Below are 20,284 nucleotides of genomic sequence, written 5' to 3' on the forward strand. Positions count from 1 at the left end.
ACTGTCAGGAATAAGTTTCAGCGAATGTACTTGACTATTAGGTCAACGAGTGTAATCTGTTTCATCGCATTAGTCGTCGTTCCGAGCCATGATCTGTTGTGTAATCCGATATCCACCCTCTTCTTCACCACATTTATTCCTTCGCACAGATGTCGAAACTCGGAATACCACAGCCATACAACACGGAATGAAAGTCCAACTCACATATAGTTTGCGTAGAGCGTATGTATATGCGATTCCAAAATCAATTCAAAAGAGTGACTGACGAAATATCGTCAAATGTGATTCAAAACAGACGCGTGTCGTTCAGATTAGGATCCGTTACGGGATTCTTCCTTCAGGTATCGTAGTCTTGGCAGATTGTCGGTTTGGCGAGGGATATTATTAAATCAATCGTTACGTCGACATTTGCTGATTAGATCGCTAGAACCTCCAGAGGTCCTACTGGCAGCCAGACTCCGTTCGGGGTAAGTGAAAGGAGTGTGAGGGAGTCAAAGTCGTAAACGGGTCTCGCGAGGGATCGGCTTGCAGACGCAGACGCGCTGTCGAGAATCGAGAGTGACGGTCGACGACGCCTTTGATGCTTGTCGATTGGAGGTGAGGTCGGTGTGGAGAGAAAACGAGGGAAGGGGAAGGAGAGTTAAGGTATGTAAGTACTGGATGTAAGAAAAGGCTGGAGAAAAGAAGGGACAGCGACAGGGCCAACGAGCGAGTGAGCAAGCAAGTACAGTCAGTAACCAAGCAGGCAATGGAAGGAAAGGAAGGAATGAAGGCGAATGGGGAGATGGGAAGGGCATGGAAACACGACAGGGACAAGGGGACATGGATCAAGGGGGTGTGACCCAGGACCACCAGCATCAACACCAAGCACCGAGCATGGGTCCACCGTCCATGTGGATGAGAGAGGATCAGTCAGTCAGTGAGCCACTGAGTGCAGATGCAGATGTCCTCTGAACTGGACTGGGACTGAAATGCACCTAACTCAACATGGATAGTGAGCGGGCACTCGTCCCTTCGTGCAACACCTCAAACCTCCACTACCAGTCTTTTTTTTAGTACCCGGATCGTTGACTGAGCGTTGAGAATGAACCTGAACCAGAGTCAGGGCGACCAGCACGGCTTCGTGCTCCGTACTGCCATTTCAGGTGGACCTGGACCTGGACCAGGAGAGACGAACAAAGGAGAGGACACCATCCACACCAACCCTTCTTGACCTTGGGCGGGTACTCAAAGGCTGAGCAAACAGTACAAGGGATCAGCTGCCAATCTGCTGTACACGAAATGTACCAGACAGTTGGTACAAGGTATTCTCTTAGCAGCAAGACGCAGAATGGCTCAGTTGAGAAAATGCAGCGTCACCTCTGGGAATGCTTCCGCCTCCGTCTGCTATTGTTGGAATCTTTCGGGAGCTACAGTAAAGCCAACCAACCGTATTCTCCAAGGAGGCTGCATTCGCAAACGCCCACCGTTGATCGCACCCGTTGAAAGTTCCTGACGGCTTCGGTCAGAGGCCCCAAAGACTGCTCGAACCCCTTCAAGCCTCGGACTGCCAATGCACAACAAGCCACGCTACTTGCGATAGCGGGTTGCCTAGCGGCAAGTAAGGCCAGCACAACCGCCAACCTGAAATTGCGCACCTAACAGAACGGAGCTTGGTGGGTGTGCAGCCTGTGCCTGTAGGGGGTTTTGAGTCCGTGACGAAGAGCCAGGGTGTGGCTGAGATTGCTTTGTTGCAGCGGCACACCATCGAAGAGAGAATGGTATCAATGCCTGGGCATGGCACAGTTGACTCAGTTCATTCTGGCTGCTGCTGTCAGCAATAACGAGATAAGCTACCTATAGAGTACGAATCGGTGCTCCTCTCCTCAACAATAGTGTGGTCCCATATGTTGTACGTTGGAGAACTGGTATGCTGAAGGGCAATGGTGAAGCAGAAAGTAAACACTCAGTGACATGATTTGCCCTGCGCAGGCCATACTACAGCGGCGTCGTTGGTGGAAATCGACGGACCATGTGGTAGCGTCGAGTCCCAAACACTGGTGTCTCTCCTCTGCCGGGGAGCCAGCCAGTTCAAAGCATGTGGAATGCTAATCATTATGCAGTGATGGAAGTGATGAGTTGTGCAGATTATGCAGAGCTGTGTGAGTTTGGAGACAAGACCAGTGCAAAGCTTGATGGAGCCCTGGGCTGTAAGGGGTAGCGGCGCATTTGAGAGTTTTCATTGGACAAGTTGGGGTTTTTCAGACAACTATGGCCTAGCTCAGTACAAATATTGACGACCTCAGAAGCTGACACGTACAAGATGCTCATCGTATTCATCTGCATTACGAGTATTACGAAAGCTTGCGTGTGCACGTTTTACATCTCCAGTCTTTTTGCTTCTCCCTTTCGTTCACACGGGAGACGTTCCGAGTTGAACGAAGAATCTGACAGGAAAGCTTCCCCGTGTACAAACTCCAAAGTAAAATCCCAATTCACAACCCAATTCCGCAATCAACAGGTGGCTCTCGTGCCGAAAATATTCAAAGGGGCCGATGTGACGGTAGTGATAGATTCAATGCATTCAAAGATGATCTCGCTTATGACTTAACCTACACGCCTTGTCGTTATCATCGGCAGTTCATAACTGCTTAATCACGAACAGGGACAGTCTTGTCCAACCCGGCTCATGTGTCTTATTCGTGGCTGGTGTTCTACAATATTTAACCGTGGCTTCTGTTAACCAACGAAAAACTCTGGATGGTGAACGACAGCGCGTGGAAGAGGTGATGCAGCCACCCAGAGAGGTTTCACGCGCGAGTGAAAGCACGAGAGGATACAAGCTTGTGTTCCCTACAATACCCTCTCAGCATGTGTGGTCACCATCGAGAGCAAGGTACCGATCAACGGATGATCGTGTATCGACTGCTAACCGCAATCAGCAGCCTCCCGGCCAGCGACACCTTGGTGCGCTCCCTGTCTGCCTGTTCCCCTACTGATAGTCAGGGCCCGAAAAGAGGGCCACCCCGTGGCATGGATAGCGCCGCGATCCAGGAACCGACTTGTGATGGAGCCGACTTGACTTTGATGACAGGGGAGAAGCCCAATTGCACTTGAAGACCAGCCAGAGAGACCCGCTCGAGCAAAGTCTTAGCAACGGCTAGCTTTGTCTCGGCAGCGCCACTTGGACCTGGGGGGCTTAAGCCTTTAATCATCACGACCCTGTTCCCTACCATTCCGTGGCATGCAATGTCAGACTGGAGACTCATTATTGTCGGTAATGTACCTGGCAGGCCTGGTCGACATCCAGGGCTCCGTCATTCTGTGCCCAGACTGTCCCTTGTATCAACATGAGCGATTTCATACAAAAAAGAAAGTATTATTTAGGTTTGGCTTGGTCCGGCTGAATGATGATAATATATCGGATACAATCAACCGGTCTTGCAAGCCATATCTTTGACTCGAGATTCTCCGTGTCCAAGCGAAATAACTTGACAATAGGTAGGTTGTGACTGTGGCTTGACCGGGGCCCTATGAGTAAGGGTCAGACAACGTCCGCCATCACCTCGATTGAGTTGATGATGCCGATGAGCTTGTGCTGGTTGGTTCGCAGCGAGTTATTCTGTGCAGCAGCGAATTCCACAGCTCCACGTGGGCGCTGGGAAATGTAATGAATCTACAGACAGAAAAAATGCTGCGGTTCGGTTGGTTGAGCGTCCGAGATTGCGCGTCGGTTTACTAATAATTCTTGGTATTAAATGTCTCACGCGCAAATCTCTACTGAACTGATTCCTAGTGTGCTTCCACACATGGTTTTCTCGTGTTGTGGTTGTGATATGCAAAGATCCGTTCAATTTAGGGTTGGCCTGGTCTGGTCTGTCAATAATAAACTCCCTTCTCATCTCGGGCTGTCAACTTCAAATGATCCTTGGTCACGGGCTCCTTCGATGATCTACAGATGACTCCGAGATCCTTCCTTGATGCTTGTTGTCATGCTTGGCTAAAGATACATATTGACGTCCATTCTTTGAAGGGGGCAATCATCATGTTGTTTATCTCCATGGCACCTCTCTCGCCTGAGTGTCCTGGTTATCCACCCCGTTAACAACTAACATATATGCATAAGATCGGCCTCTTCAATTTAACTTAGAGGCCATTTGACTCTGATCTATCCGTATCTAGTTATCTAACTCCTGTCTTTCAATGTTACCGTCGTATTTCCCACCTCGTCCCGTGTCGGCCTACTTCTCGGCTGTTGGTCTTGCTCTATCCCCACAAACCTTTGGTGCTCTACATACCTATGCCTATACATAGAATAGGCGCCAACAAAGTTATCTAGAGTTGCATCTGTGCTGTTCATATCCGTATTCTGCTATCTATTGCATGATGGGCGGAGATTGGATCCGTGAACCTTCTTTACGCCCTGTTGTGAAATGCTCAGCCACTTTGCATAAGAGACAGTTCTCTTCAACTCCGTCCACCGTCTGCGGATAGAATCGATAGACTGACTGAAATTCTCCCACCATTCACCTGAAGCAGCCAGCATCTTTAGCTTCTTCTGGCTTCATCAAAGCAGAGGTTGATCATGGACTAATTATTTCCAGCTCCAGAAATACGAAATAGTGGTCCAGGGTCTCACCAGATTGGGATGTCCGAGGCCTAATATGGCCGCAATTTAACAGGCCCTCCCCTGCATCTCAAATGAACAGCTGCCATTTTTGGTGATCGCGTTGTTTGACGCGATCTCAACTTCAATGATTCGATTCTTTCCCGAGCATCCGCTCCGTTTGTTTCTACCGCTTCTTCTTGGCCAGCTTAGGCAAGGTTTGGCTTGGTTCATCGTGATGGTTTCGTTGCCAAGAGTCTCTACGAGCTCATTTAATCTCTATCCATCTTCTTATGGACCCGGATGACCAAAACTGATTCAGATGTTTTCCCAGGTTGTGGAAACTGCATCGTCTCATTACGATTTCTCCTATCAGATCGTCCGTGTAAGCGGCTTTCACCTACATGCCTCCACCATCACCACCACCGTCCAGGTTGCTTCCGCCCTACCGCTCTTGGATACGGGTCCAAGCAAGCGTTGTCTTGTTGGTATTGGCGGGCGTCTCCCTGCCTGACCTGATGTTTATAGCCCAGTTCAGTCGGTAGCTGACTCTGCCTGAAACGAAACGAGTGTCCCTTCGAGAAACATTTGAGAGACAGGTAGCGTAATTTGCATTTCACAACAAAGATCCATCCGGCTCTACCGTTACCCTTAAGCCAAGGCTAATGATAGGAGTGCCTCCTGAGACGAGGCCGCCAGCGGCTCGCCTCGCTAGATTCGGTAAACTATCACTTCTTGAAACAGCTGAGTCAAATCCCCAGGCACGGTTGTTTCCTTTCAATTCCAGCAAAGCGGAGAGCCTCAGCTTCTCGGCCTATCCCGGTTTCTTCAGCTTGTGATATGAACGTGATCCATACTAACATGTCAAGGATGACGCTAGATGTCACTTCACAGAGAACATATACACACCAAGCAAGCTGGGACATCCGATGACATCATATTAGAATTCGTCTTTATACTATCTGTTGTGGTTCTTTGTTTGTCATTCGTCGCAAGGCTGATTACATCCAATCACGAGGTTGGTTAAGGTCTAGCCTCTTCCTCCGGCCTCAACGTGGCTCGCGTTTTGTAAGCCGCAAAATATTACTATGAGTACTCCTCCAGCAGGTCGCCATGTGCATTCATACAGATGGCTGATACTTTTTGCATGCCGATAACTGTCCTCGCCGTGACGATCCCGGGTTAATCGGGCTAAGGATGCGAGTGGCTTTTATATTGGCCGTTCCTCCAATCTGCTAGAGACATCCAATAACCCGCGAACTAAGACATGCATAAGTCTATCCTTTGTTCTCCATCTGCGCTGGAATGGGGTGCCGATTGGACCTCCAGGCCATGTATTTCGAGTATCTCTATCACATTCGCGAACAGGGCTATGCGTATTTCAAGGAGTGATCGAAAGCAAAACAAGCCACGAGGCAACTCTGGAATGTGACTTGGATCTTGGTTTCATATGTTGTCAACCTTATGGGAATAGCAATGACTCTGATTCTGTTATTCATAGGTCTGTCTCTTGTCTGATCAATCATATCGCGTGGCAGTTGCTTGGCTCATGAGTTGATGACAATACCCATGTTAGTCTGTCTTTCAAGTGAAGTTTCTTTCTATCTTTTCCTTGATTCAGTCATCTAGTTTAGCGACTAGTCACTTTCTGCGTCTATGTTCTCCTGTGTTGTTGTACGATCTTGATGTAGGAAAGGTCTAACAACCGGGACGAAGGACTCTTGCATATGATGCTAACTGACAAGACTTGGTTAGCACTCTCCAACTGTTAATAGAAATGTGGCTAAGCGACTTAAATGTCGTCTCTCGTGTGGTACTATAATTGTTCTTGACCTTGTATGGTTGGTGTCATCACATTAGACATATTACTCTTGCATTATACTTTGTAGTTTGTACCTCTATCCTTCTGGCTGTGTGAGATCGCACGATGTTGTTTTCTTCCCTGTGTCCATCTGTCCATAGTCTTCATCTTGATACGGAATTGCCTTAGGGATGAATTGTGACGGCAGGTTTTGCAAAGTGTTCAAGCGTTTAGTATATATCTAGCTAAAATTACTAGTACTGAATGCATTTGCCATAATTTCCCTGAAAATAAACTGTATTAGTGCTATAGTTAAAGAATATTCGCTTGTATCCAACATCATCAAGTTCTAGTCAACCTAATACGATCAATCCGGATTCCAATATGCATATAGGGTAGGTTCAACGAGAAGGGAATCAATCGTTCAACACATTGCACCTGAGAGTATAGAAAGTTCTGCCGATAGATCTTTTATGGTCATATATGTGACTGTAGTTTACGGAAGCGATATATGAGGCCGTTTTATTGGCCTTGGAAGATTTATGTGCTCACATTTATTCATGGCAATATGATTTTGCACGAGATGGTGAATATTACTCAGAGAGATAGAGAACTATAAATTCGTTCCCCTTGCTTCCGTTGCACTCCCAATGCAAGCATTCAACAATCTACTCCTGTGCTTTAATCGTGATGCAACTTTAGACATGTAGTTGAACGTCAATACTCGTGATCGTATGCTCCCCGGGGATCCACCCTTCTTAACGGGCGTCCGTCCCGGCGACGGCCGGCCCCACCAACCACTCATGCCACTTTATTCTGGGTGATCTGGCATCTCATTTGTGCAATTAGGCCCCCCCCGCTGCTTCAGGACCTCCCAGGGTCTCTTGCTGTAACTGGTTAGTTGCGCCCAGAAGCTCGTTCGATAGAGGTCCCTGCTGGAATTTATCTACTATCATGAGGCATCAACTAAAGCCTCTGGAGGATTAACCTCTACCTCACTCTTTTAACCTCACCACTTAATCATGGCTCGTCGACAGCATTTAACACTGACCTTTACTCTGGTCCTTGGAGTCTTCTTTACCTTGTCCTATTTCTTCTCCGGACCCTCGCGCAGTATTCTTCCTAAATACCAAAACGATGTTGAACTGCCCCTGAAAGAAGCCCCTCGATCTGAGTTCGCTGCTGATCTCGGCGCTCTGCCTGCTGGTCTCCTCGATGGCAACTCTATTGCGCCTAAGCTCGAGAACGCGACGTTGAAGTATGCCGATAGAATTTCATTTCACGAGTAAAAGCACCACTAACACTACCTCACAGGGCTGAACTTGGCCACGCGACGTGGAAGTTTCTCCATACGATGATGGCACGATTCCCCGATAAGCCAACCAAGGACGATCGAATGGCCCTCGAGACCTTCATGCACCTGTTCGCCCGACTCTATCCTTGCGGCCAGTGTGCGGCGCATTTCCAAAAGCTTCTCGCCCAGTATCCGCCACAGACCAGCAGCCGCAACGCAGCGGCTGGTTGGCTGTGCTTCGCCCACAACATTGTCAACGAGAGGGTGCACAAGCCTCTCTTTGACTGCGAAAACATCGGCGACTTTTATGACTGTGGCTGTGGTGACAAGGACAAGAAGGAAGGTGGTGCAGAAACCACAGCAGCTGCCCAGGCCGAGGGACCGGACCAAGAGCTGCACAAGCATTAAAGAGCTAGAACATAAGAATCCCAAATTAATGTACAAGTATTTCAGTATGTGCTGGCTTTGGCTGGTCCAGCTGGTTCATGCTTGATATACCACGATTCCTCCAAGCTCCTGCACGCGTAACTACCATGAGCGACGAAAAAATGCAATAAACATATAAAAAGCACAAACAAACTCCATAAGATCATACTAATAACAGTATCTAGATTTCGGAATGCTGTTGGAGTCAATAATCTTCTTCCTGCAACTTTGAGCGAATCACGTGAAAAATCACATGACATGATAGCTGGCTGTTCAGCGCGGCTGCGCGTTCAGAGCTGCCTTGAGCTTCACTTGAGCTCCAGCCTTCCCCGAGCAGCGAGAAACGACCACGAACCATTACAAAGCACGACTCAGAAACGATCGATCAATCAACACCTCTGAAGATTTAAGAAACACCACTCAATCGTCATAATGGAGTTCGGTAACGCTGGAGTATTGAACGAGGGTGCGTTGGAAACTCTTTCGTCATAGCTTGGCCTTGTCGATACGGAAGCTTACATATATCACCAGATGGTATCCATGTTGATATGGACCGCTTGAAGAAGGGAGAGGTCAAGTAAGTATTGAACCATATCTCCTGTCATGAAGCGCAGCTTGCTAACATGTTAAAAGCCTGGGAACCTCGATGTACGTGCCTCCCTAATGATGCAACCGACGCAGCCTAACATATCATAGTATGGCGGTTACTTTCAAGGACGGTGTCATTCTTGGTAGGTATCTCATGCCCCGAAGAAAGTGCATCTAGTAACGGGGGTTTTCAGGTGCGGATTCGCGAACAACGACCGGTGCCTACATCGCAAACCGAGTGACAGACAAGTTGACGAGAGTACACGACACTATCTGGTGCTGCCGATCTGGTTCAGCTGCCGACACACAGGCTGTTGCCGACATTGTTCAATACCAGCTCGGACTCTTTGCCATGACCAATGGCAAACCCCCCATGACACAGACTGCTGCGTCAATCTTCCAGGAGATCTGTTACGCTAACAAGGACCGACTGTCGTACGTTCCGCCAACCCCATTCCAAGTCCAAACGAAACTGATACTAATATCATCTACAGGGCTGGCCTCATCATTGCTGGTTGGGATGAGCGATTCGGTGGCCAAGTTTACTCCATTCCCCTGGGCGGTTCACTTCACAAGCAATCTTATGCTATCGGCGGTTCAGGATCGACTTACATCTATGGTTACTGTGATGCCAACTGGCGAGAGGGCATGGAGAAGGATGATGCAGTCAACTTCGTCAAGGGAGCCTTGAGGGAGGCTATCAAGTGGGACGGTAGCTCTGGTGGTGTCATTCGTATGGTCGTCCTCACCAAGGATGGTGCGGACCGACACTTGTATCTCCCTGATACCGACTACGCCGTGCGGCACGAGTAATCGTCCTTATTGAGTAGGACAAAGTGAGGAAAGGAGAAACGACTTAGCATGAGCAGTGCTACTATGAAACCCGTCATGACAAAGGGTGTACGAACGAGGGAGAGGCCTTCCATAGGCATCCCGAGCTGATGCTGAGGTAAAGAATGAAGAGCATATGGTCAGACTCTTCAGAGAACAGCCAACGATAGATGCTGGAAGCGCTGTACACTAGATAATGGGAACAAGAAAACCAATACATCTACCGACCTCATTAGGAAACAAATCAGGATTCAATATGGGAGCGGAACGGGATATGCATCGGGCCGCGATCCAAGTCCAATCCCCGCAACATGTGAAGCTGCGATTAGGTTGATAACGTGGGGTAACATTGCTTGGTTGTAAGCCACTGGAATACGAGCCTACATGATGGTGCAAATCAATTCGAGACAATCGAGACAACCCAAGTGAATCGTTTTCCAAAGCAAGGCGGACATAGATAAGTGGTAGCGGCTATCTAGATTGTTCACCGCTCTTCTAGAATGAGGCTTCCTGTGATGAACGAAATTGGTGTATCAAGACTTGCAGCAGAGTGGACTCAGGGCGACAAATGAGGGACTCACGAGACTTGTGTGGTAAGTACCTGGTGATGCGGGAGTCGCCATTTCAGCTGAACACTTGCCATGTGCTTGAACGGCAAATGCTCTTTGGCTCAAGGCGACTGCATAAGATGCCCGTGCTTTACTCTACTGACTCTGTCTTGGATCTTATTGTATACCTGAGCGGTGAACTCTGACGTATCTTATGATTTATATTAGCCAGCAACAGTATGCAGAGACGTTGATTGACGAAGATAGGGCACGTGTACATCCATGAAAGCGAGAGAAGATCGCCACTGCAAGGAGCCTTTTTCAAGTGATCAGGGATTGTAAATTCACTCTCCTGCATAAGACTCAATCGTGAGACTGCAGCCCCAAAGAGGTTGCACCCGATGTCGGTGGCCCTTTGTATATATCCGGTGTGGACCCTTACCAACGGAAAAAGACGCAGGAGAACCCTCTAACAAGTTTTGTTTTCGTGAATCTTCCAGGATGGTAGAGGGATGCTGCGTGATGAAGGTGGTCAGTTCTCGTGTTGATGACGGATTTGTATAGTTGAAACGGACAACCTGCAGATAACCGGTATTCAGCATCTTGGTTGTCCACTCAGTTTGAGAGGGCTTATCAACTCACAAGCTACGTACCTTCGGTCGATAACTTACCGAATGCCGAGTTGGAGGTTGTATCAAGCTCATGACTGTGGTGTGAATCAGGTTGAAATGATGGCTTGGATGCTGAACATTTGCCGATACCTTGGCAGTCAAGGGGAGGCAAGAAACCCACGCCCTCTGTTCTAGATGACAAAAATACTCATATAACCTTAGGCTAGACTTTGTAGGCTTTTGATACTTGTTTTTGACATCTGAGCTTAGGGATGCAAAACTTCTTGGTTACATACTGAGGAGGACATGAACTGTATTAAGAAACATGATTACTACTTTCCCTATTATACGCCTGACAAGCCGAGTTCAAACTGCTAATAATCTGTTAAAGGCTGAAGGTCTCACCCATGTATTGCCTTGAGATATCGAGTTTAAGCCTTCATGCATGACAACTCTACGCAACAACACTGATTTTTATATTTCCGGAGTTGAGTTATGGAAGCCGTTTTTCGAAGAGTTTGGCTCTTGTTGAGAATATCACATCACTTTGTTTGTTTCTCAAAGAGGAGAGTGATCACACCCACGTGCGTCGATCCTTGGCTCTGGCCTGTTTCGGGAAATGTGGAGGACCACTTCAGACTGACAAGATACAATGACAGTTCTTGAAGCTGGCATGGAAAAGAGAAAGGATAAAATGCAGAGCACGATGTCATTGTTTTGTACATATCTCCAAGGTACCTACCTAGGTACTAATCTTGCCTAACAAAGCCTGCCATGTCGTTGTCAAAACCCCTGATCTACAACCACTAGTATTTGTTTAGGAAGGTACGGTCCTAACGAGTACCTACCTTAGGCAAAGCAAAGCATGGAGGAACCTAAGGTACCTAGACTCCTCCCCTCATCGTACCTTCCTTTAAATTGGGACAGATAAGTAGAAGCGAGGTATCGGGATCAAGCAGGGACGAAGCGCTGGATGGATTCTTTCCCTGATTCAGAGTCGACTCAACAACTTTCCAACTGTTTCACTGCTCGCCAAGAGATATTAAAAATAGCTTCTCTCCTTTCCTCTGCTCCACCTACTGCGCATATCGTTGTCCCCACGTTATTGTCGATTTTCCTTTTCCTTCTTTTTTTGATACAGCTGTTCACTAAGCCTTACGTACCTCGAGGCGTAAATATCATATATCGAGTTGTTGTCAACTCGTCTCCATCTCAACTCCACTATACAGCGAGCTCGAGCCATTTCAACAGGTCCATCGCCTGACCTGGAGAGAGACCCGTGAGACCCCTACGCTAGATTCAGATCCAGACCAGCCCCAGCGAACGGACCGCAAGAGAACCAAAGCCTCCAGACCAAGCTGTTCTGGTCGACCGAGCCAAAACATACCCCAAAGCCGTGTCATTCGATTCGCTGTCGTTCTTCCCCCTGCAGTGGACGGGGCTTGAACCAAGAATTTTATAGCTGTGTTTACCGAAACTTCAGTGCTCGCTTGCGTGTCGCTTTGCTGGACTCGGAGCTTACAGCGATTTATTGCCCGCTATTTCCTAGCAGTATCTGTTTATCGGCCTGGTTATCATAACGAAACCTAACGTGGTGAGATGAACTGCTTCTAGTATTCTACATCCGAACACCCAGAAGACGCACTCACACGTTCGAGCTTAATAACTCTTAAGCAGTAGCCGATCTCGCATCCTATCTTTTAGGAAGTGTCGATCGACCAAAGCTCTGGACTTATCCTCAGCTAACGCGCTCCGCTCCGCTCCTCGCCGTGTCCGTCGCCTTCTCCGGAAGACGCTCCAGTCTTGGAATCACGCTTCAACATTACCTAAGACAACCAATCGCTTTCTATCCTTTGCTGCTTGTCACTCTTAACTTGACTTGACTTCAACCTACTCCGAATCCAAAGAGGCTCTTTGAGTATCTCCCTGAATCAATTCTCACGGTAGCTCCTTTTATATCATTACACCCATATACACTTGCGACTGGCTTTACCTGGTTCCAACGAGATCTGCTTTTATCTGCATAGCCTTCGGTAAGTGCGCCATATGTTTGCTTCATTTTGATGTGTTTCATGTGCCCAGTTTCATGTTTGCCGTACCATTTATTCTTCCCTTGTATATCACACATCGTCACCCTTCATCAATACATGAGCGTCAAATTTAGTTTGCCAAACCTGAGTGAAACCCGACCACGGAGGAAAATTGTCGCAAACACACGGGCGCCTGGTGAACAGTCTCAGGGACCGAGTCAGCCACCCACCCTCGAGGCTCGAGTTCTGGTTGACTGCACAATATGGTGGCAGGGGTGGTGACGTCGTCGGCCTGTGCTTTCAAGACGGATGCGAATTCACAAACGCCACTACACTTGCCATGGCCGACAGACATATCGGACATATCGTTGAACCTCCACTGGTTTCAACGACACTGCAGGTGGCAACGCGATGGTCGTCCCGCTGTTCTCGTCATTCGAACGATTGCCTATGGTATACCAGGCTATGTCATGCAAATCCGCACATTTCTTGTCTCGAATGACGAAAAGCCATGGGCATATCCTTTGCGCATCCTCTTGACAGGATATGATCGACGACGAATGACACCTCAACCCCCACCCAACAAGAATTCATTCTCTTGATATGATCCAGAGACAGTTAAAGTAGCCGTGGATTGCACTGGGACACCCTCGAATTCTCCAGAAAAAGAAAAAAACGACAAGCAAAGGGGAAATGTGAACCAAAAAACACTCAGAACCCTGAATTGTTGCAACAAGATACACCAATCACACCAGGGAGATGCACCACTGAGCTGGTTCCGAGATTTTGTCGGGGAGAATGAATCGGACTTCACCCCACCATCCGGTCGACCAGCCGCCTCGACCACCACTCGGTACCCGCTAGCTCACCCACGAGGGGCGGGTGCTTTGCTCTGTTGCACTGTGAGGACCTCTCATTAGCAGGCTGTTGAACGCCTGGGCACCCACTGGACGACGCCAGTTGCTAGTCAGTCAGGCTGACCAGGAGTCCCCTCATTCTGGCTCCAGTGACTAGGTACTCACTCAGCCTCCAAAAAGCCTCCAGCATCCACTGTCGGGCTTGTCCTTGTCCTGGTTCTGGTTCTGGTTCTCAGGCGTCTCCACCGGCCCGATCCTCTCCCCTCCTCTACTGCATGTTGTCCCCTCCATTTGCTTGATTCTTTTCGATTTCCTCAACTTGTCTTGGCTTCTGACATCGTCATCGCCTCCATTCTGCATTGCCTCGACCTTTTTCCGCAGCTTGAAATCCCCAAGAAGCGATATTTCTCATATACGATATTGTTTTGTGTGATATTGACGACTAATAGTTTTTTTCTATTTTGTCCCGCAGTTTAACTCACCGTTTACGATTTTTCTTTCCTCTGCGAGACCAGCGACAACAACGATACCCCTCCGTTTCTCTTCATAATAACTTTCGTTTCAATCACCCACGAAAGTCTGCACGATAGCGATGTTATGGCCGCTGTGATCGGCGACATTATCTCAGACACCTCATATCCTCATACCATGATTGCCAACCCCTCCCTTCAACATCATCACCCACACGACTCTTCCTCTTCTTATCGATCCGGCAGCCGATCACGACGCTCCACTACCCCGCGAGCGCAGCGTACAGCAGAACTCGCCGACTTCAGCAGCAACCACAGCTCTGCGACGTGGTCACACGCGCCTGCATCTGCATCGGCTTCAGAGTCAACTTCTACTCCAGCACCTGCGGGTCACGAAACCGCCCACGTGTCGGCCACTGGCGGAGCCTCACGCTTCCCCTCCCCGCCTCCATCCTCATCGCCCGCTGCTGCCACCGGCCCTGCTTATGCCGATGATGCAAAGAGTCCGTCTATGGCATCTGACGCGAGGGACTCTGGTCCCCTAGGTCACGCTTCTCAGCCCGGCCCGACTTCTCACAACTCTTCTGCGCAACAGCCATCTCCTGCATCCGACGACTTCCAAATACCTAACCCTTCTTTTCCTGTCTCTGGCGCATCGTCGCAAACGCCAGCACAGACTGTCATACACATTCGTGACCTAGCGCATATCCAGAGCCTGGCCAGCGCCGATCTGCTATCTGGCAATGGCGGATCTGGTATCCTCAATGACCCGCCTCTTCAGCAGATGAAGTATGAGATTAGTGGTATGCCCATAGGGGATATCATTGAGATGGTTGCTGCGTTACTAACAAAGATCACGACCACCAACGATTTGCAGCACGATGCAATGCAGCGCAATGTTGCTCATCAACAACAGGCTAATCAGTCTGGGGACACCAGTGGAAGCTCGATCTCATCGTTGAACCATTCAGTTCTCGCTTTTCACGGTAAGAATGTACCTGCTATCACCATCCTCAGCTACCTGTCGAGAATACACAAATACTGCCCCACTACCTACGAGGTTTTCCTCAGTCTGCTGGTATACTTCGATCGTATGACCGAACGTGTCAACGATATGGTCACGAGGAATGAAGAGAACCGACGGCAAACGCGGTCCCAGCAATCAAACGCAACTTCCCCTCAAGACACCCCTATGCGCGGTGAGGGCATGGATGTGGACGAGAGTGACTCGGACCTGGCAGATGACGACGATGAGGAAATGGCTGACTCAACTCGACCAAGCCGGACAAGCAGCCATAGGGGAGCTGCTACCCCTACTGAATACAGTGGTATTACAGCGGCGACATACTTTGTTGTCGATAGTTTCAATATACACCGTCTCATCATCTCTGGTGTGACGTGTGCAAGCAAGTTCTTCTCAGATGTTTTCTACACCAATTCAAGATATGCCAAGGTACGTAACTATACTCTGCCGCCCCTTTCTCGCTGAGATGAAACTAACGACACGATAGGTTGGTGGTCTGCCTTTGGTTGAACTAAACCACCTCGAGCTCCAATTTTTGCTCCTCAACGATTTTCGATTAGCCGTTCCAGTGGAAGATCTGGAAGCGTATGCGACTATGCTTGTCGAGTTTTATGCACGAGAAGTAGTGGCCAAACAGGGGGTAACTGGAAACACTGAGTGAATAAAGTCACCAAGTGAATGCCAGACAATGCGTTACCCTTACAGAGCAACCCGTATCTACGGTGGGTAAACGTTGATCGTCTACCTTAACCGATGAATATGGGACTGCCTCCGATCGTCCTGGCAACCAAATACTTCAACCGATGCGAGACACAAGGGCGATCTCTGAAACACAAGCAGCCATTGATCAACCTCACCACTGGTGTTTGTTCCGATTATAGCTATTGACAAGGGCCTTATGGCCCTGCTACTATCCTGTATGGATAGCGTATGATCATTGAGAGGGGATGTTGAGGAAACCGAATAGCTTTTACAGGGCTGATCCTGAGAGCGGAGTAGTGTATGACATTGTTGGACATGTGCCATGTTTGAAGGACGGGTCGAAAGAGCGAGCAGTGGGCTGCTCAGGAAAGCTGTATTTCTTGCGTAGACTGGGGTACTTATACAGACATGGGCTACGGATATGGGTATGGAGAGCCAACAGAGGCAACCTGTTGGTTGGAAGATGGGGTTGAGGTTGTTATTTTGTGTGGTACGCAAATACTGGAGTTGACGGTGTTTTGGTAAAGAGGGATTTGCTTACTTACGTACATAGTAACCTGCATGACTCTCTCCTAGTGCATAGGTCTCGAACAGAGATTTCTTGATGGCCAAGTTGACTTTCAGATCCATACATGCAAACAGTGAACTATTGATGTTGCTTATAGTCTCGTTCTGGGCGGCTCCCAAGCCTCTGGGTGATCAAACTCGATAACAGAGTTCTCCATCTTGATCCCAATCTGCCACTTGGACCAACCAGGCCAGAAGTTCTCAAACTCACCCGTCAACTTGCCCTCCTCATCGCGATGCTGCTCAACGTCAAACCAGCCCAACATACACTTGGATGTAGACTGCTGCGGAACGACAGAGCACCACTGGTCAGTACCAGGCAGTTCGCCCTGGCTCCCAAAGCCTTCAGGGAGAGGAGGGAAGACCAAAGTGGTGTCAAAGCCCAAAAAGTTGATCCATGAAGTTCGGAAGGGAAATGAGGGCGCATAGCGAATAGGCTTGAAGGTGGCTTGGAAGAATGGCGTGGGATCTGGTGAGGCTGACTCAGGGCTAGCTGAGTCTGTGGGCAATGTATCGTGAGGATATACTTTGACAGTTATAGAGCCGTTTGAGTTGTTAGTCCAGTCGAACTTGGCGAGGTGTTTGGGGACGTTCCAGTCTAAATATCCTTTGTTAGTAGGTGAAGAGAGAAGATACCGAGAGAGTAGGCGTACTCTTTCTACCGTTGTAGCACGTGTGTTTATGAGAAACGTAGATCCTCGTAATCTTGACACCTTTCCCTTTCACTCTCCTCCCATTCTCATCCTCCTTCTCATACCCAAAAGTCCCCGGCGCGAGAATGAGTTCATCGTAGGGTCCAACCGGAGAGTCCGTGTAGCGAATAAGCTGCAACATGCTCAGACCTCCAAGAGCTTTCTGATCTTTAGCAAAGCTGGATTGGCCTTCAAGAGGAGAGTAAGCAATTGAAGGGAGACCTTCTTTGGCTTGTGAGGGAGACGTCCAGAATATAAAGGCGTAGATGTCGCCTTTGAGAGTCCATGGTGGAGGAACGGAAGGGATGTGTGAGTCTGCCATGCTGTGATATTTGAGGGTTTGGATATTATAGATGATCGTGGGAGAACTGGGGAGATGCTATATACTACTTAAGAAGGACGAAATAATGCTTATGGCGTTTTCTAATGACATGGCAGCTGAGATGAGGTTGCATCAGAGACAATACCAAGCCTTTGGGGGTCAGAAAGAAGACTTGTGACCTCTGGCCTAAAGGACAAAAATGCTGGAGATGAGTTTAGCACATTTTAGCAGGCATATAGTCCAGTTAATTTTAGCACCTTGGTTTCAGTCGATCGGTTTTCTTTCTCCCTGAGGACTATGTGGTGCTGTGCTGTAAAGCCACCAACTCCAAGTCTCCAACTTCCAAAGACATCAGACAACCTCGGCACCGACGAATAGGTTTCCTAGACTAGACTAGCTCAGTAAATTCAATTCAATTCAATTCAGCAAAGACTTGTCAATACCTCTTCTAAACATGTCCTGTTCTACCTGTTCTTTAGCCCTAAAACCCAACATACTCATCTAGGAAGTGTCTATCTTGAACGAATCTCGACCATCTTTATGACTTGAGCGGACAATTTCAACATGTAGCCCACTGACCTGAGCTGGGTCCACATCCCTTCTGAAGTCGGCCATCACACAGAGCTGGAGCTTCTGTCGTTCCAGCAGATAATACTCGACATCTTTGAAACTCAGACTGGGAAGATCTCCATATATGAGCCTTTCTCTGAGCCGAGATTCGATGGGCAGTGCTGCTGTAATCACCGAGTCTGATGGGTTTGCCATGAGATTTCCAGCAAATGGGATACCGCCGACATAATGAGATGTTTGCTCACCACAGTCGGTGGGCAGCTGTCCCAGGTAGAAGTAGATGGTGTAGGAACCGGGAAATGCCCCCATATTTACCAAGACAGCGATAGTCCATTTGGCCGTGTAGTCTGTCGAAGAGATTCCGCCTGCCATCATAATATCCGTGCCCGCCTGAAGACCAACCGCAGCTGAACCTCCCCACCATTCGCTCACCTTCTTTTGTAAGTCTTGTCGAACATCTTTCTTCTGTTTCCCCGTGAGATCAGTATCAGCATACGTGTATCCGAAAGCTTCTGTTGTCCTGGCTGTGTCTGAGTTCCAGAAGGTGCCGTCAACAGTCGCAAAAAACGGAGTCAACGGGGACTGAGAGTCTTGCATCTCCCCCTTGAGAGTGGTGAAACTGTTTTCACCCGCCGGCATTGGAGTGACCCATGAGTACGGGTTGAGAGATTGCCATATGGCAACTACTCGATCTGTCATGGCGTGGTGAAGTAGGAACAGTGGATCGAACGAAGACAGAGGGACATATGTCATGTGTCCTCCAAGACCGCCGTCGGTATGAATAATGTCGTGAACAGATTCGATCGAGTCCGCTGTTGACAAATTCTGCGTAGCACCCCATGCCTTGGTCCCGAAGCTGTTGAAGTCCTTGTAACTCGTCAAAAGCTCATAGAGGCGCCGTTGTATCTCTGGAAGTCTCGATAGTAGCGCAGCGTTGACCTTCTCGTTGTCAGACGTCGGGTCGGTTTCACTCTCAGATACGTTAGGGGCTCTCTTGGTCTCGTCCCAGTCTCTCAGCTAGTTGGCAGTCAATGGCGAGTTCTCTTACAACGTGGGGGCACTCACTGGACTCCATATCATAGCAGTTGCGTTTTTTGGATGAAACCTGTACGAGTAGAGAGGGTTGCGTATCTCCTGAACACCTCGAGGACCCCACTGGGAGATGGTCGCATTCCAGAATACATCAGGAAAATGTGATTCTCCTGGAGGGGGAGGCATTGCCCAGTCCCAATATGGCATTCGGAAGTCGCGTGCAGCGTCTATATATGTTTGCCGATCGGTCCCGTTAGGAAACATGCCGGCAATGACATTGGCCATTCGATATAGCTCTTGCTATTCCATCTTGTTAGCAGAAGCATGAGGAATAGCAGGTCTCCTCATACCTCAAAGAGAGCTAGATACGGTCGGTGCCACACCGGGAAAAGAACGGAGCTGTGGGCGCAATAACCAGACTGGTTTGCTCCTGGGGCCGCCTCAACACCATTCCAAGCCTCGAAAGGAACTCCGTGAATCCCTGAACAGGCAAGGTATCAGTATGGCCTCCTCGCAACGTTTTATCTGAGACAGTGTCACGTACCAGCGATCTTGTACCACGAAGCAGGGTCGTCCTGACTGACATCCTGGAACATGCTCATGGAGAGTATGAACAAGTCCCATTTGTAGCGATCGGCCTTCATCTGTCGTATCTCGAGCCTGAGTGGCGTAGTGCCATTGCGAGTCTGAGGCAAGGCCTTGACGACGATCGGCGCATCGGGGTCTTGTCTGCGTGTGAGGGAGTCGATATCAACGCCGCCGTAGTTGTAGCTCTGTGCTGTGACGACAGCGAAGAGCAGCCAAGCGAGGATGATACGCATGGTGTTGATGAGGATGTGAAGACGTAGATGGCACAAGTTTGGGAGTGCCTAAGTTAAGTAGAGAAATTAGGTAAGTAAGTTGAAGCTAGGCTTTGTCTTCGTAGGGGGAGGTGCAATCTTTGTCGGCTGCTGCACCTGTTGGGCAGGTCCAGCTAGGTAGAGATGGGTCTACTCGATGTATAAATCTTACCTAAGGCATTAAAGCGTGATAAAACAGGAAGAATCGAGATTATCGAGGACTCGAAATAACCTCGAGAAAAGAGTAAACTAAACAAACAAACAAACATCATGTCCAGTCAAGTCATGGTTATATAAACAACCTAATGCTGCTGTGATTGTGTGATATTGCTGCTCGTTGCACCACTTCAAGCTTCTAACCTTGCTCCAGATATGCCAAAAGAAACACTGCTCTCATCTATATCCTCTACTCAAAATCTCTCTGTGTGTGCAATGTTATTGTCATATCCTACAAAGGATCCACGTTGTTGTGTGCCCTTGTTCCGTTCTCAGCCA

General features: G+C 48.6%; 5 protein-coding genes across 5 annotated transcripts; 3 read left to right on the forward strand and 2 right to left on the reverse strand.

The window, feature by feature from the left end:
• Positions 1 to 7,408: 7,408 nt before the first annotated feature.
• FPRO_10614 (uncharacterized protein) lies at positions 7,409 to 8,088 on the forward strand (the record flags this gene model as incomplete). Its single annotated transcript, XM_031231597.1, has 2 exons — positions 7,409 to 7,644; positions 7,701 to 8,088. The coding sequence occupies 2 exons, from the start codon at positions 7,409 to 7,411 to the stop codon at positions 8,086 to 8,088; spliced, it is 624 nt and encodes a 207-aa protein (XP_031081617.1).
• A 450-nt stretch (positions 8,089 to 8,538) lies between these two features.
• FPRO_10615 (putative PRE3-20S proteasome subunit (beta1)) lies at positions 8,539 to 9,507 on the forward strand (the record flags this gene model as incomplete). Its single annotated transcript, XM_031231598.1, has 6 exons — positions 8,539 to 8,572; positions 8,638 to 8,683; positions 8,740 to 8,754; positions 8,803 to 8,837; positions 8,889 to 9,129; positions 9,189 to 9,507. 6 exons carry the CDS (start codon positions 8,539 to 8,541, stop codon positions 9,505 to 9,507), a joined length of 690 nt encoding a protein of 229 aa, XP_031081618.1.
• A 4,661-nt stretch (positions 9,508 to 14,168) lies between these two features.
• FPRO_10616 (putative PCL7-cyclin like protein interacting with Pho85p) lies at positions 14,169 to 15,726 on the forward strand (the record flags this gene model as incomplete). The annotated part of the gene is made up of 2 exons (XM_031231599.1): positions 14,169 to 15,494; positions 15,553 to 15,726. The coding sequence occupies 2 exons, from the start codon at positions 14,169 to 14,171 to the stop codon at positions 15,724 to 15,726; spliced, it is 1,500 nt and encodes a 499-aa protein (XP_031081619.1).
• A 700-nt stretch (positions 15,727 to 16,426) lies between these two features.
• FPRO_10617 (uncharacterized protein) lies at positions 16,427 to 17,348 on the reverse strand (the record flags this gene model as incomplete). The annotated part of the gene is made up of 2 exons (XM_031231600.1): positions 16,427 to 16,932; positions 16,988 to 17,348. 2 exons carry the CDS (start codon positions 17,346 to 17,348, stop codon positions 16,427 to 16,429), a joined length of 867 nt encoding a protein of 288 aa, XP_031081620.1.
• Positions 17,349 to 17,849: 501 nt separating this feature from the next.
• On the reverse strand, positions 17,850 to 19,771 carry FPRO_10618 (uncharacterized protein; the record flags this gene model as incomplete). The annotated part of the gene is made up of 4 exons (XM_031231601.1): positions 17,850 to 18,935; positions 18,984 to 19,250; positions 19,301 to 19,431; positions 19,495 to 19,771. The coding sequence occupies 4 exons, from the start codon at positions 19,769 to 19,771 to the stop codon at positions 17,850 to 17,852; spliced, it is 1,761 nt and encodes a 586-aa protein (XP_031081621.1).
• Positions 19,772 to 20,284: the final 513 nt, after the last annotated feature.

The sequence above is a fragment of the Fusarium proliferatum genome (genome assembly GCF_900067095.1).
Source record: "Fusarium proliferatum ET1 genome assembly, contig: FPRO_scaffold005, whole genome shotgun sequence".
Lineage (NCBI taxonomy): Eukaryota > Fungi > Ascomycota > Sordariomycetes > Hypocreales > Nectriaceae > Fusarium > Fusarium proliferatum.